At 36.9% G+C, this 17633-nt stretch overlaps 1 protein-coding gene across 1 annotated transcript in view; it reads left to right on the forward strand.

The window, feature by feature from the left end:
* The window catches only part of LOC149808519 (uncharacterized), a 99263-nt gene that overhangs the window by 42859 nt on the left and 38771 nt on the right, over window positions 1-17633 (forward strand). The window contains exons 3-4 of the mRNA XM_089978388.1: window positions 2140-2448; window positions 15751-15869. Of these exons, the coding sequence (XP_089834514.1) occupies window positions 2140-2448; window positions 15751-15869 (428 nt within the window). The remainder of the gene's footprint in view (window positions 1-2139; window positions 2449-15750; window positions 15870-17633) is intronic.

Consider the following 17633-nt stretch of genomic DNA (forward strand, 5'->3'; position numbering starts at 1 on the left):
AATCTTTATTCCTTAGTTTGAGTAGATGAGAATTATTTGCAGTAAAAATGCATTTAAAATCCTTAAGTTGACAACAGTTGTTTTCTTGAGATCCTTGGAAATAGAGGTACATTGACATGAAACCAAACATGTGTATGTCAGTATTATATTTTGCTTTATCTTGAGGTGCACTTGTTGACAATTCATTCCGTACAGCATCACAAATAATATCTGAGTCTTGTTAAGTGAATGTTCATGTTAGCATCACTAAAAGTAACTAATTTGTTTCATGCATGAAGTATGAAATCATCACTGATGTCACTAGAACAGAACACATTAAATACATGCTAAAACAAGGTTGTCTATTTACATTACATTTTTTTATGCCACCATGACTTGTAGAAGAAGAATCAATTTGATTATAAAGGAGTTATTAGCTTTCTGATATGGCTATATTCACTGTAACATAGTTGCCTCCCTTGGATTTCTTTGCTGTATTGTTATGTATATTTATACTATTGTAAGTCCTGGTACACATTTTTTATAAAATGTTTGTAATTTTTATTCATGGCTGTAAGTTGTATAGAATATATTTTGCCTACAAGGCCTGGATCTGTTATAGAGTGTAAAATTACATAGAATTTATTTACATAGGATCTATAAATAGATGTTTATGTATGTCTTGACAAGTACTAATAATCTTAAGATGACCTTGGGATAATTTCTCATTGGTTAATGGTGTTTGGACGGTTCCAGAAGAAGTAAGTAATGTCCCATTGGTGTGGCCAGCTCACATGAACAGGCAAATTCAAGATACATTGAGTAGTAAGATGGGGTTTGTTTTGAAATATAGTTTCAATAGAAGGTGTATATAAGGAGAGAACTGAGCAGTCAAATTCATTCCTATTTTGGAGTCATTCTTGTTTATTTCGTTCCTGTTGTAAGTCTTCAGACGTGCTTTATGTCGTACTTAGATATTATTCCAGAGGGAAAACATTTGTTTGGATTATTAATGACATAAGAAGTGAATTGGTAAGTAAATCATTTATATTTACCTTTATGCCTGAGTTTTATTTCTTGCAAGAAATTTATACAAGTAAGTTCATAATTTTAATTTTATTGAAAAGGTGTCAAATTTCAACTTAATTGAATACAAAACAAAAAATAACAATTTTATTGCAAGTAGCAATAAAAATCAGCAAGTCAAGTGCTGTCAGTGATTCTCAGGAGTACAGTCACTGGTAAGGCTGACACTACTCTTGGTATCCTTGTCAAGTGCTGTCAGTGATTCTTGGGAATACAGTCACTGGTAAGGCTAATACTAATCTTGGTATCCTTCTGTTTTAAGGGGACACTTTGCTGTTTGCCTCGGGGGTGAAGGAGTTAATAAGACATCTATGGACCAGATTAATAGAAAGGCTGATATGAAATAATGGTTTCTCTTTATTAAATTTATTTTGAAACTGCGTACTTTAATCAAGGTTGAAATCTCTGAAATGCATTATATTCTCCAGAATCAACCATGCCATACTAGTGCCTGCATAGAGGACTATTCATCATAGGGTGCACATATAAATGTAAATGTTCTGTTCTGTTACTTGTAATTACAATGTCAAGTTGCTTTTGGCCTGCTTTGTATTTGACCTGAGTTGCATTGCACATACATAAAATGTTTGTCAGGTACTTGAGAGTATATCAATGTTTTTAAAAATCGCACTATGTCTTTATCTCCCTGCTGGGTGTGTTCAGCTATGGAATCTGGCATCATTCATTCTTAGAAATGCCACTCCTTCATACCAAAAGTTTTAATATTTCAACCATTATGCATTGTATCCAATAGTACTGTAATTTGTTCTCAAGATTTGGATTTTTTGAATCCATGTTTATTATATGAAGGAAAAAATGAAGTGTTTTGAGGTTTGTTAATTATATTATACCTCATCACTTAACAGTGGCATTCTATTTCATGTGTTTGTATTTTCTAAGTGCACACTTTGCAGCAAATGTATTATATTTAGTATACATTACAATCTGAATTACATGCAGTTTCAAGGCTCAAGGTCACAGTAATCTACTCCTAACAGTGTCAAAATTAGTTCCGTATGTTGTTGATAATCATGTTACATGCATGTATACTGAGAAATATATTTCTGTTTAAAGGTGAAAGCTTGGAAACGGTTTGTGAATTTCAAGATGCAAATTTGCTCTTCCCAAATACACCCTCCGATTCTGCTGGTGATATCAGAGCCAAAACATGGAACAAAGAAAATGGTATTCGTGTTGCTTCGTGGATGGAAAAGACAAATTTTGAACCCAACAACTTGTATGGGGACAGATTGATGGCTATTGGGGAGAACAGTATTAAGATTCGAAATGCCACACAATCTGACGCCGGTACCTACACACTAGTCTTAACTAGTGGGTCAACACAGAAGTTCATAGAGTACACATTGCATCTGGAGGTGCTAGGTAGGTACTACAGATAAACCTGTCTTGAGAGACCACCCCTTTGGCCAACACGATTGGCTTTTCAAGACAGGCTGACTCTTCTTAATAGGTTTGTGTAAGATGACCAGTTTTCAAGATTAAAATTCAGCAGGGTTTACAAAGGAAAAATACACCAATTACTACACATGCAATTATTCTTTGTCATAGTTATTGTTAAAATATTTGATTTATTTCATCTCAAAATAGTTTTTTGTATTGCAATAAAGATTTACATCAATCATTAAATGGTCACATTTAGATTTGAATATTACATCACAGTACCTGGAACTCCTGTATTAAAAGTTTTGATACTTGAAACAACTGGACATTGGTCAAGGGAATACTCCAGTATGGTATATTAACTTGTCTTTGTTATTCCATTAAGTTGCCAAATAAACACCTTAATGAAGTAGAAGTCAAAGGACAGTAGATGTAGTTTACATAGTTTTTTGATGGATAATCAATACAGATGTTGCCACCTAATTTTAAATCCGAGATAATGAACAATCAGTACAGTCTTTGTTGAATAAGTTTGTTTGGTCATCATATTTGCCCAATTGTTCAGACACTTTATAGCCACCAAACACAAAACACTGTTATTGAATGCTTTCCTCAGGGTCTGTACTATGGTGACGCTCTACAGATATTACAAATTCGTGAGAAAGTGGTGGTAGGTGTACAGTGAAGTTGTTTACATTTACAACATGTGCAATAGAGAGAATGTGGGTATACCTTGATGTTACTTTCATGTACTGTGGCTGAAATTTCATTAGATATTGTACCTGTGGAAATTGTACATGATCTAATCACAGTTAAAATTACTGCTCCCTTTGGCATTCGTGATACAGCCTTACTGTGGTTCAAGTCCTACTTGGTCAACAGGACACAAATTGTCTGCAAATGGAATACACTCCAGCCCAGTTAATCTATGTTGTGGTGTTCCACAGGGGTCTGTCCTTGGACTTGTTTTCTTCATTTTATACACTCAGCCACTCTCAAGTGTCATAGATCATCATCCGGTGTCTCACCAATTGTATGCTGACAACACCCAAATATACAAATCTAGCCACCCAACTGAAGTTGATGCTACCATCCAAGGTGTAGAGAGGTGCATTTCTTATGTGATATCATGGATGACTTGTAACAAGCTGCAGATGAATAATGATAAAACTGAGGCCATTCTGATCACAACACAAAGACTTTCTCATTGACATCCTTTATCTCAAACAATAAATATCAGCAGCACCAACATTAAATTCATGCAGTCAGTATGAAACCTAGGTGTTACTCTGGACGGTACTCTCACATTGCACCAACATGTCATGAACATATGCAAGGCTGCATATCTTGAGCTGAGACACATCAGCTCCATTTGCAAATATCTTTCAGTTGATACCACAAAACACTTGTGTGTTCATTATTACTTTCAAGACTGGACTAATGTAACTCAATTCTGTCTGGTTCATCTCGATATCTGTTTCAGAAACATCAGAAAAGGTCAAAACACAGCTGCTCGGATCATACTTAGAGTATCATGATCAGAGCACGCTTCCCCGCTGCTCTGTACCCTACATTGGCTGTCCATTTGATCCAGAATCAAACACAAAATTTGTTCTCTGTGCTATGTTTCACTGACGGACTCCAGTCCAACATACTTATCTGACCTCACCAGCAAGATACTTATGCTCCTCTTCTGACTCATGATTCCCACTAAGAAAATGAAGTCATATGGACAGCATTCTTATGGGTACCAGGGCCCAGCAATGTGGAATGAATTGCCCACTGAACTTAGACACAAAGACATGGTGATCCCATTCAAGAGTGCTCTTATAATTTACTTATTTCAACCGCAATATTAATAATTTAATGTCTCCTTTTCAAAGTGGATTTTGATATGGCCATAGCACCAATGACCCTTTGGTTAGGCTGGAAACATTGATTTGTGACGCTTTTATCAAGAAGGAACATTTAGTAGAGGTTCTCTTTGATTTAGAAAAGGCCTATGACATGACATGGGAGTATGGGATACTGAATGATCTACATGATCTGGATCTAAAAGGCCATCTGCCCACTTTCATATCAAACTTTCTGTCAGAGAATTCAAGGTACAAGTGGGCTCTACCGTCTCTCATACAGGGAATTCAAGATATGTACGAGCAAGAGATGGGTGTGCCCCAGGGCAGTATTTGATCTGTGACACTTTTCAACATCAAAATTAATAGCATCACTAAATGTTTGGCTCCTGTTCAGGATTGTTCTCTATATGCTGATGATTGCTTAAAATATTACTGATCAAAGCACATGCATGCAATTGAAAGACAACTACAACAAAATATGAACAAGATTCAAAATTTGGCCAATGCTAATGGCTTCAAATTTTCTAAATCAAAAACAGTATGCATGCATTTCTGTCAGTTACAAAGCCATATGACAAACCTAAACTCACGCTGGATGGAACATCTATACCAGTTGTTGAAGTTTTTTTTTTTATTGGTATTATCTTCAAAAGAGAATTGACCTTCATTCCACACACAAAGAACTTGAAAGCTACATTTTGAAATCTATAGATTTTCTTAAAGTAGTAATGCACACTGACGGGTGCTGATAGAAGAGTCATCCTCAATTTATATAGAATGTTTATTCGCTCCAAACTGGACTGTGCTTGCACTGTTTGTGGTTCATCCAGAAAGTCATGTTTGAAGATGCTTGACCCTATTTGTCATCAAGGAAATAACTCGCTCTGGGAGCATTTGAGACATCCCCATGTGAAAGCCTTCTTGCTGAAGCGAATGAACTAACTTTATCACATCGTAGAGAAATGCTTTCTGCTCAGTATGCTCTCAAATAATGATAAAACCTCTGAACCCTGCTTTTCTTCAGCTGTATTTCAATCCAAATTCAAAACATTATACCAAAAACAAACCATATGCTATACCTTTCTTTGACATTAGCATATCATCCAGCCTTGACAGTACAAAAATTGATCGTCCTAGAAATCAGAAAGCATGCAGTTCTGAAACACCTCTCTGGCTACATGAGCAACCAAAAGTCCTTTTTTTTGCTACACGATGGAAAAAATCGGAGACAGACATTTCCATCTTCCACAACTCATATTATGAAACCTCATCGAATTTAAAACTTACAGAAGAATTGATACTGTTGGATCAAAGGATGAGGAAATGGCTGCTGCAGCCTTCGTTAGTGGAAATCACACAACAAAAGTTCGCTTACCAAATGGTACATCAATTTTTTCAGGCAAAATCAGAGCAATAGGCCTTGCTCTGCAATATATAGAAAGAAAACATTTTAAACAGAATTGTGTTTTTTTTGGACTCATTATCAGTACTTAAGTCACTACACATGAGAAAATTGGAAAGCCCATTACTAACCAATATTCTCAAACAAAAATACTGAGCTGATTAGCTCCCACAATATAATATACAGTTGGTTACCCAGCCACCCAGCCATATTGGTATTAAAGGCAATGAAAAAGCAGATTGTACTTGCTAAAATGGCCTATTGCAAGAACCATCTGTTTCTAAAATACTGTATACTGATTTTAAACCTAGTATCAAAGTGTCTGTACGTCAGAAGTGGAATGATACAATGAAAAACAAACTTCATGCAATCAAGCCATTGAATGGACTTTTTCCTACAGAACCATCTTCAGGGACGAGGTGGTCATTGCAAGAATTCAAATCAATCATACTAACATAAACCACTCCCACATGCTAATAGGCGAAGACCCACCATAGTGCATTTCTTGCAGTGAACCATTCACTGTTAAGCACTTTATAATAGAGTGTTTCAATCTCCATCCTACTTGCGATCAGTACTACAATGTGCATGACGTGAATGAACTTTTTGATTTAATAAATGTCTCTTGTATTCTAAAATTCCTGAATGAAGTAAACATTTATTCTAAGATATAAATTTTATGTTATCACCTTGAGTATTTTTATGTAATGTATATACCATCCTTCGTACTCCATACCTTTTCATCTAAATCATCATTAACACGCACCATTTACATTTCCCATTGATTGGTAAGCTTTATATATTACCCCTAACATCTTATCCTTTTGCTTTTAACTGTTTGATTTCATTATTGCTGGTCGATAAGGAACCTTTTATCACTTTTAAATAATCCTACATACAACCTTTTGTGTGGCGCTAAATAGCCAAACAGTGCTGATGTGCCATAAAATACAATCAATCAATCAATCAAGCATTCTGCAGTATTTTGATTTGGAATTATTCAAATTACTCTTCTCTGGATTTTCAAAGTGCTTTCAGTACATTTAATTATTGGGTAGATTATTGCTTTTATTTCTCTCACAATTTGCTTTATTTTCCTTGATTTAAAATTTCACAAATATATGGCTGCCACAGTAATTTTCAAGAGAGCTGTTAAATTTCAGGATTTCTGGTGTTTAAATAACTGTAACATAAGAAAAGTAACAAACTGCATAAACCTTTTAAAATGACAACCAGAAAATTATAATCATTCTTTCAAGACAAAGACCTCATTGACCCTTGGCATTTCTGATTGATTCCAATGGCAAACAACATACTTGACTGCTATATTGAAGCTCTTTAAGAAAGTTTCTGAATATAACATTGGCATTGTGTGATTTTTTTCCAAAGATAAATAAACAACACTAGCTGTAAATTTGACGATGCACATCCTTGTCTGCAATCAATCAAGATAGAGTGATTAATCATAATCAGGATTTACCTGACTTCAGCATTAAAGTGGCAGTTTGTGATGAACTTTAGCATGGTTTACAGTCTTTAGCATATAATGCTACTTGCATGATCTTTAGATTTCAGAAACTGGTAACAAGACTCAACTTCTGTTTTGTTTAGATCAGGCCCTCCTAAATGGTTGCAAAGAATTAAACAAGAAGGTTAATGTGTTAAACACTGTTGATAGCAGTGTTCACTCTACCTCAGCCTGGACCCGTGGTTGTTGATAGCAGTGTTCACTCTACCTCAGCCTGGACCCGTGGTTGTTGATAGCAGTGTTCACTCTACCTCAGCCTGGACCCGTGGTTGTTGATAGCAGTGTTCACTCTACCTCAGCCTGGACCCGTGGTTGTTGATAGCAGTGTTCACTCTACCTCAGCCTGGACCCGTGGTTGTTGATAGCAGTGTTCACTCTACCTCAGCCTGGACCCGTGGTTGTTGATAGCAGTGTTCACTCTACCTCAGCCTGGACCCGTGGTTGTTGATAGCAGTGTTCACTCTACCTCAGCCTGGACCCGTGGTTGTTGATAGCAGTGTTCACTCTACCTCAGCCTGGACCCGTGGTTGTTGATAGCAGTGTTCACTCTACCTCAGCCTGGACCCGTGGTTGTTGATAGCAGTGTTCACTCTACCTCAGCCTGGACCCGTGGTTGTTGATAGCAGTGTTCACTCTACCTCAGCCTGGACCCGTGGTTGTTGATAGCAGTGTTCACTCTACCTCAGCCTGGACCCGTGGTTGTTGATAGCAGTGTTCACTCTACCTCAGCCTGGACCCGTGGTTGTTGATAGCAGTGTTCACTCTACCTCAGCCTGGACCCGTGGTTGTTGATAGCAGTGTTCACTCTACCTCAGCCTGGACCCGTGGTTGTTGATAGCAGTGTTCACTCTACCTCAGCCTGGACCCGTGGTTGTTGATAGCAGTGTTCACTCTACTTCAGCCTGGACCTGTGGTTGTTGATAGCAGTGTTCACTCTACCTCAGCCTGGACCCGTGGTTGTTGATAGCAGTGTTCACTCTACCTCAGCCTGGACCCGTGGTTGTTGATAGCAGTGTTCACTCTACCTCAGCCTGGACCCATGGTTGTTGATAGCAGTGTTCACTCTACCTCAGCCTGGACCTGTGGTTGTTGATAGCAGTGTTCACTCTACCTCAGCCTGGATCCATGGTTGTTGATAGCAGTGTTCCCTCTACCTCAGCCTGGACCCGTGGTTGATGATAACAGTGTTCACTCTACCTGATCCTGGACATGTGGTTTTTGATGGCAGTGTTCACTCTACCTCAGCCTGGACCCATGGTTGTTGATAGCAGTGTTCACTCTACCTCAGCCTGGACCCGTGGTTGTTGATAGCAGTGTTCACTCTACCTCAGCCTGGACCCGTGGTTGTTGATAGCAGTGTTCACTCTACCTCAGCCTGGACCCATGGTTGTTGATAGCAGTGTTCACTCTATCTCAGCCTGGACCTGTGGTTGTTGATAGCAGTGTTCACTCTACCTCAGCCTGGACCCATGGTTGTTGAAAGTAGTGTTCACTCTACCTCAGCCTGGACCCGTGGTTGTTGATAGCAGTGTTCACTCTACCTCAGCCTGGACCAGTGGTTGTTGATAGCAGTGTTCACTCTACTTCAGCCTGGACCCTCTAAGTGGTCATGGTTAACAAAGGATTTAATGAGGGTCAGTGGTGTTTATCTCTGCTTTTGTGTTGTCATTCATAGCTGTATCCAGTCAGTTATTTTGCCTAAAGTTTTGGTCACTGGTCACATTCTGCAGGTGATCAATCTTGACAGTGCATTATACATGTAGATAATAATATTGATTTGTGGTTGACACATGGTTCCTGGCTTTAGATGAAGAAAAGTTAGTTGGGAGTATTATGGTTGATTTTCAGAAAGCATTTTATCTTACTGATCGTGAACTTTTAGAAAAATTAAAAATCTACCACTGTAGTAACAGTTCATGAATGTTTTCTTTGGTTCTGATGATCTCCACATGATTTTTAAAATGTGTATTGTTATACTTTCTGAAATAATTTGAATGTCAGTGACTGCTTTCTTGATGATAAACTGAGCATTGTGATGATAGTAGTCATGACTCCCACACAGCAGACACAATGAAACACTGGAATGTCTAATGTGTATTTATATCTTTCTTGAAAACTATAAATGGCAAGCCACAGGAGATAATCTGCTACATTCCTTTACTACCCATGGCAGCTGAGATTTTCTTGTTTTTCATGAGTATGCATAAACAGAAATACGTCATCAAGTGCCCATTTTATTGATAGTTAAGTGGTTGTGTTTAAAGGAGAAACTATGATTAGCTCATGGCAAGAAAATGTTACTTGAGCTAGCAGTGGTTGGATAAGTAGGTTTATGCGTATTCATGTGAAATGAGGAGATTTCTGCACTGGCAGCCACAAGTAATAAGGAGTGTAGGTTTGTTATTATTTCCTGAAAATACTAACATTTATTTGGACATCAAACCTGGTCAACAAAATCACATTCTGTAATTCTCTATTATACATACATACATACATGCATGCATACATACAGTACATACATACATACATACATATATATATATTATTTGTTGGCTTTTTATGGGACCAGTTTTATTATGCAGTATTCATAAACAATATATATATATATATATATATATATATATATATATATATATATATATATATATATATATATATACAGTGCAACCTTGCTATAACGCGCCCCGATTTAACGCAAATTTGGATATAACAGGGTTGTGCTGTGGCTCCCAAAATTTTGTAAATTCGCACATGAAAGAAATTTTTTTTCTCCCAAAGTACATGAAATAGTGTATAAATAAATTTGTATCATTATGGAGAGGAGATCGGGTATGGATTCCAATTGAATATGATTGTGGCGTGGTTCCTGAAATAGGGGGTAAAACATTTATTATCATTTGGGGGGAAGAGTTTGCGTATAAATTTTAATATAATACGATCGTGGCATAGCTTCTGAAATTTAATAATATCACCAGGTTCTTAAAGTGTTATGCCAAAAATAAACATTATCGAAAATGTTACTTATTACTGATCCAGTAAAAAAAGCCGCCAGCATGTTTGCTGGGCTTGGTGGTGTTATTAGACGCAATCAGTTGACCAGTAAATAATGTCCGCTTTATTAGCTGGAAATTGAAAGGGTATGAAATCAAATTTTATATGATCTTGGCGTGATTCCTGAAATTTTAAATACATGTGTATTTTTCTCGTTCCGGGAATTTTTTAATATTTTTATTTTAGATACGAGAAATAGTGTGTAAAACGTTTATTATCATTCTGGGGAAGAGTTCATGTATGAATTTTAATATAATACGATCATGGCATAGCTTCTGAAATTTAACAATATCACCAGGTTCTTGAAGTGTTATGCCAAAATAAACATTTTCGGAAATGCTATTTATTATTGGTCCATGAGTAAAGTCAGTAAGTCATCCTTGTGATTGTTTTCAATTAATTCTGTATACATTCGTTCCTCAAACAATAGTCAACATGTGTTTCTTCTTCAACTGCACACACAAACAAGCAGCAGCCAGTGGAGTGGTTGATAAAAGATTCTCACAATTTAACTCATTCAGCCCCAGACCCGTTATCAGTATCACTGCTGCTATGCCCCAGCAGCGCTAAGCTGTGTCTAGCTGCGTGTGCCCCAGAGTTTTTACCTGTTTGAAAAATTTTGTAAACATCGTGCACATGCATTCACTCTTACCTTAATTTCTCTGCTTATATCCAATTAAAATCCAAGAAAGTTTCACCATTTATTGCAAATGAATTTGTCTACACAGTGATGTTTTTTTTTTTTCCCTATTTGTCCAAGTCTTTCACGACTTATTTATACAGAATTTACAAAATTATGTGCAATGTTTATCTGCAAGAACTCGATCATCAGCGCTGTCAGCATCCTCATCTTCGGACGATTCAATCTCAGAAACTTCTATGTCCGAATCGAAATCTCACAAAATATCCAACTGCTGAACATATCTTTCCTCAGCTTGCTCAGTATTTTCAAGATCAAACCTGAGAAACTCCTCATTTTTGCTCTCATCAAAAATCACTCTTACGTCCGCCATCATTTATGATTTTTCATGACCAGAACACGTGTAGTTAAACCGCTTTCAAAACAGGAGCCCTTAGCTTCTGAACAATTCAAATTTCCGCAAATGAAAGTAAAATCATTTCTGATTGGTTTAATAGTTGTTAGTTCTTGGAATAAACCCATTTCTAACCAATCAGAGCCGTTGAATCTAACACACATTCATCACGCTTGGAGACGGGATCGGCCATTGAATGCAGTAAAAAAAATCACGACTACAGGCGGGATCGGCCATTGAATGCAGAAACCGGATCACGCCTACAGACGGGATCGGGGCTTAAAGGGTTAATAAACATAAAAAGACGAAAGCCGCCAACATGTTTTCTGGTCTTGGCGGTGTTATTAGATGCAATCAGTTGACCAGTAAATAATGACCACTTTATTAGCTGGACATTGAAAGGGTATGAAATTGTACATGTGTTCAGCTTTAATTTTTTATATTTATTTTATAAAAGTGACTCGTGGCCATTGCAGGCCTACTGCACTTAGTTATTGGGTTTTATATGTGTATGGGGTTTACTTATGAACTCGTTATTGCGCAACAAACAAATTATTATCATTTTGGGGAAGAGGTCATGTATGAATTCAAGTATAATATGATATAGAATATGATTGTAGCATGGTTCCTGAAATTTTAAATAATGTACGTGTCTTTTTCTTGTACCTGGGAAAATACTTATTTTTAAGGTACGAGAAATAGTGAGTAAAACGTTTATTATCCTTTTGGGAAGAGTTCGAGTATGAATTTCGAATATAATATGATCGTGGCTTGGCTTCTGAAATTTAACAATTTCACCAGGTTCTTGAAGTGTTATGCCAAAATAAACATGATTGGAAATGTTGCTTGTTACTGATCCATGAGTAAAGCCAGTAAGTCGTCTTTGTGATTGTCTTCAATTATTTCTGTATACAATCGTTCCTCAAACAATAGCCGACATGTGTTTCTTCTTTAACTGCGTACACAAACAAGCAGCAGCCAACGCAGTAATTGATAAAAGATTCTCACAATTTAATAAACATCAAAAAACAAAAGCCGCCAACATGTTTGCTGATCTTGGTGGTGTTATTAGACGCAATCAGTTGACTAGTAAATAATGTCCACATTATTAGCTGGACATTGAAAGGGTATGAAATTGTACATGAGCAAAATTTATTGCATTGTACCTTCTGCAAAAATCTGCCACAACCACATGTACTTATTTTAGTGAAGAAGGTAAATTATTGACACCACCCACTGCCATCTATAACATTTTTAAAAAATCGATGCAGGTTGACAAACTTGTTGGATTTGATATCTGCTAATTTTGTTTGGCCCTTCAGCACATTCAGTCACTGATTAAATATCTCTGCATAAAAAGAGACATTCCAAATTTGTTCCCCATGGATGAGTTAAGCAGACATTCTTCCAGGAGCTCCCTCCTCTTTTGTCACCAAAATAAGGGAGGAGTAGAAAAAAAGGAGTCGGTGGAGGAAACAACCATAAACATTTATCTAACACTTTAATATCTCTCTCTCTCTCTTCCTGCTCCACTCTCTTGGAGCTCTTATTGAAGTCAAAATCTTCAAAAAGGAACACCTCTAGTTGTATAAGGATTAATCTGTTGATTGTTTTTGAGTTTAGTCCTTATCTGTGTATTGTTCTGTGCTAATCAAATTCATGTCAGACTGAAGAACCCAGATTTATGCAAAGTGTAATCTCTGAAATACAGTGCTATGATTTCTCTACAGGCGTGATCTGTGTCATAACAATCATGAATGGCTAAATTAAAATTGTATGCTGCGTTGAGTATATTTTTATATGAGTCAAGATGATATGAGCTCCCCCACTTCTTATTGCTTTTGGTTATCATTATCTAGGATATAATCGATCATGGTATTGAATAAACAATAAAATGAAATACAGTCAAACCAATTATCTTGATTACATTGGGAGTGTCAGAAAATCATTGACATAACTAGGTCCCAGGATATCAGGGTTTAGTTGACAAATTTGTTGCAGAACAATAATTATGCATCTGAAGTATCAAAATTGAGGAGTTTTGTTTTTAAAAATAAATGGCATTTCTAATGCACAATAAAAAAAAATAATTCAGTCATGCCAGGTGGCAGAAGAAAAAGAAGATTGGAGGTCTTTTAAATGAGACAACACTTAAGTTACTGTAACAATGTCAGTGGTTTAAATTTGTTTTTATTTCCCAGTGAATAGCCTCATCCCTTTGGTAGCCTCAGCAAGGCAATAGTTTTGTCATCAAAATCTAAGCCATCTTTAGTACAGGAACATGTAGAACTGTACTTTATTTAAAATCGGTTTCTTTTGTTAGTGTTGACTCTGACTAGTAACAAAATGTAACTGACCAAAATTGTGTGAAAATCAATTGTTTTTGTTGATCATCAGAGGCTCCATTACACCAGTATATGCTGGAGTTTCACTGATAAAATTTGTCTCTGTACTGGAAACAGATGAGGCTGTCGGTATTCATGTACCAACAAAGTGTAAAACATGTTTTAAATCTTTAAAGTTAACTGTCTCAACATCATATTCTTAAGTTTAAATTTGCGATGCTTTGTGGAATGAACTATGTATATTGTCAAAGTGTTGACTTGAAATTCATTGAATTATTCTGTTTTACCAATAGAACAAATTGCATCACAGAATAAAGTGGCTGATCAAACTCAAATTGCTGGCATGTCAGCATCACCTGGTTGCTTCATGTCTCAAGTCACTTTGGTGATAGGTTGGCATTTCAGTGTTTCTTTCCTTCTCTCTTCCTCTAACCTCTTTGTGTCACCAACAGTCTTGGTTCTAGACTGATCTTTCCACTGTATGGTACAGTATGGAGCTATTTTTTTCCTTGCATTTATTCGAGACTCACACCTTTATATGAAAATTAATCTTTCTCCTTTTGTGTCCCTCCCTTTTTCTATTTCTCTGAGCTAAATTCTGGATTTTGGAAAATTAGGCTGACTAAGTTCATTAGGCTAATTTCTTAAAAGCCTGAATTATGTCTTGGATCCCCTCCCATTTTAGCTTAGCCAATCAGGATTACTTCTCTGGCAAATATTTTGTGACTCCCATTGAAGTCATATTAATTCTGCCTAGTCCACCTTCATTAATTGTTCTGGAAATTATCATTTCATGACACCTCTTTCAAATGGCCCAAGGCTTCCTAATATTTTCTCTGGTTTGTCTCAGTTCTTATCATTTACCACTATTGGCCTTGCATTAACATTGTTCTCTAGCTATCTCTGATTGTTAACTGAGTGGGTCCATATTAAAATCCACTCATGCTTACGAACAGGGGAGGTTAAGTTGCCAGGAAATGGTGAGTCTGTACATCAGTCATAATGGTTACGTGACATGCTGACCATGACAGAATGTACTATGAAATTATCTCTAAAAGTTTTTGCATCACTACAATATGTACAGCTTTAAACAAATGTTTTTCATGTGAAGACACACAATACTGCTCTACTAATGTGTATATTCATGAAGGGAATAAGGTGAATTAATGTAATTTCTGATTGTTGATAAAAGTTTGCATAAATGTGGTTAATAAATTATGAGAAAAGTACTTCATTATACATTTGGAATGCCTCCTTTCTGCTGAACTGGCAGGAAGGGTTCTTATGAACTACGTTATTTTTTGTTAATTTGTAGAAGGCAAGTGAGTGTTTTCATAAGTCAGTTTAAGTTTTTACTAACAAAAATGAACAGCTGTCTCAGAGGAATTATCAATTTAAAGAATAACAAAGCAACAGACTAATTATTCATGACTGTTGAAGATTAAATAACTGGCATGTAGTAAGTATAGTGTGCATCTAGTTTCCACTTCTTGTATCGATATGTATATTGGTACAGCAAAAGTCTTACATTTTTTTACCCTTATCCACCACTCCCAGCCCATGATACATCTTGAGTTATCTTAGAACTGTAACAAAAGGGGGAAAAAAATCATTCCGAAGATAAAGGTTGAGATGTATCTTTTTATGTTAAAATTCTGTTTCAGTGCTCAGAGAGATTGCAGGTTAATGGGGGTTGCACTAAAGTTGGGAAACTTGTAGCCAATTTATGTCCCATGATTGTCGCATAAGGAAGTCACTGCTGAGGTTGAATGCTATTATCAAAAGCAGAATAAAAACTTTTGCAGTGATGAGATCTAAAAAGTCTTTAATTTAATTCCCATGGCATCATGGTTGTAATTGTATTCAAATGAAAATAAAGAACATAATAGACTGTGAGAAGAAAGAGCATTTGATGCATTATTTTAACCTTTAACCCCTTCCATAGTTAGAAAAGAAAATTTACTGCAGAAGCTACACACCTGTGTCCAAATTACCTGCCAAATTTGACTGATGTATCATGAAAGTTAAAAACATTTTTTCTAGTTACAGTCTGTAATTTTAATTTCAGTTCCACCAACAAACCAGTGTATCCCTAACATAATTCGAGAAAGCAATGCTTTGAGGCCAAAGTTACCTCCAGATGTTTGTGGGATCCCAATGGCAACATCAAAATGGAAAAATATACCGGTAGGTCCTTTGGGTTGCATTTGTTGTGTATATGTTCTTAAGCTATCATTAACATGAAATGACTGGAAAGGACCTCAAATATACATTTGGAACACAAGGGAGGATATTTGCAGGACCCTCTCAATTTCCCAAATGAGGTTTGGTTGAGCATCAAATAAGATACGTGGGTTCTTGCTATTTTAAAGGAGGGCTGCCATCTCATTTTTGGAACACTCTCTATTCATTTTCACTAGTAAAATCTGGTTCAAAATGGAAAGAAGTAGATACCTTTCAGTAGATCGACACACTAATGAGGATAGAAAATGACTAGTTTCCAGTCATCTGTTCCATGATTTTTTCCAGTATCCAGAAACACCAGAAAGATTTGGCTTTTCATCAGTCTTTCTGCATTACCTAAACAAATTTTTTCATGATGAACTATTCCACATGGAGATTAGCACTTCCATCAGAACACTGTAAAGTACAGCAATTGGAGTGTCTCCATTGACCTTCAGGATGCACATCATCACATCCCACTTATTCCTCCTCACAGAAAATATCTTTGGGTTTTTGCCTGGATTGAGAGGTTTTCCAATTTCATGTCCTTTCATTCATTCCAGCCTCTAAACCCAGGGGTTTAACCAGGGTGATGGGAGTAGCCTCTTATCTTAGGGTTCTGTGGATCCCCATCCTTTAGTATTTAATGACTGGTCATTGTACAAGAGCCTGCAAAGAGTTTATTTTGCAAGATCTGTTCAGTTGCTGGTACACAGTGACCTGTCTTGGATTTATTCCAAACCTAGGCAGATTGAAACTAATCCCTTTCACTTTCATTTATGTAGTATTTAACTTTCTAACCAGGTTAGGGTGAGTTTGTATTTCACTGGACAGGATAGACAGAATCCTGGCTCTTTTGGTGACTCTTATGCCAAGGCCTAATTGACTCACCTGTATCTGTCCCCCTGAAGACCTTTAACTCCATGACAGACGTGATTCACCTTGGGAGTATGTGCTAGAGCTTTATCTGCTTTTTCCTTTGTGTGATCAGGAGATGGCACATGTGTCGCTTTTCAGCTCAGGTTTCTCTAGGACCAGATATTAATAACCACTTGAGTTAGTTGACCAATTGAGACTGTACAAAGTCCCAATGCCCTCCCCTAAATCCCACTCCTATCTCTACATTGATGTGTTAGATTCAGGTTGGAGTGCTCACTTTGAGCTAGATAGGTTAGTTCCTAGGGTTCGTTGTCCAAGGAAAGATTGCTGATCTTCACACAAACAATTTGAAAATGAGTCTTCTTATCCCTACAGGGGTGGGAAAAACCTTTTTAAGAGTCATTGTGTGCTGGCTGCTTCTGTCAACACTTTGGTAGTAGCAGACTTCAGGACTGGGGGGTACACATGTTCATTTCCATTGTGTAGAGGTTTAGAACTTTCCTTCCAGGGAAGCATTGAAGGGCATGATCCTCTGGGTATGCATTATTTTTGGAAAGATAAATTTTCTGTCAGGCAGTCCAGGAGAAGCTATGTATTCCTGATGGAGTGGTCTTTGCACTAGTTTCTATCGGATCCCTGTTCAGATGGGGGTAGTGGTGGGTAAATCCTTATTGGACTTGCTACTAGAGAAACTGAACAACAAGCTCTCCTCGTTTATCTCCCCATTACCATGTCAGAGGGCCTGTATATTGGACATCCTCAGACTGTGTGGGATTGTCTATACATGTATGCCTTCTCACCCCTAATGATGATTCCACAACAGCTCCATAAATATTCAAGACTTCCAAT

The sequence above is a fragment of the Sinohyriopsis cumingii genome, chromosome 1 (genome assembly GCF_028554795.1).
Source record: "Sinohyriopsis cumingii isolate HCF-2022 chromosome 1, ASM2855479v2, whole genome shotgun sequence".
NCBI classification, from domain to species: Eukaryota; Metazoa; Mollusca; class Bivalvia; order Unionida; family Unionidae; genus Sinohyriopsis; species Sinohyriopsis cumingii.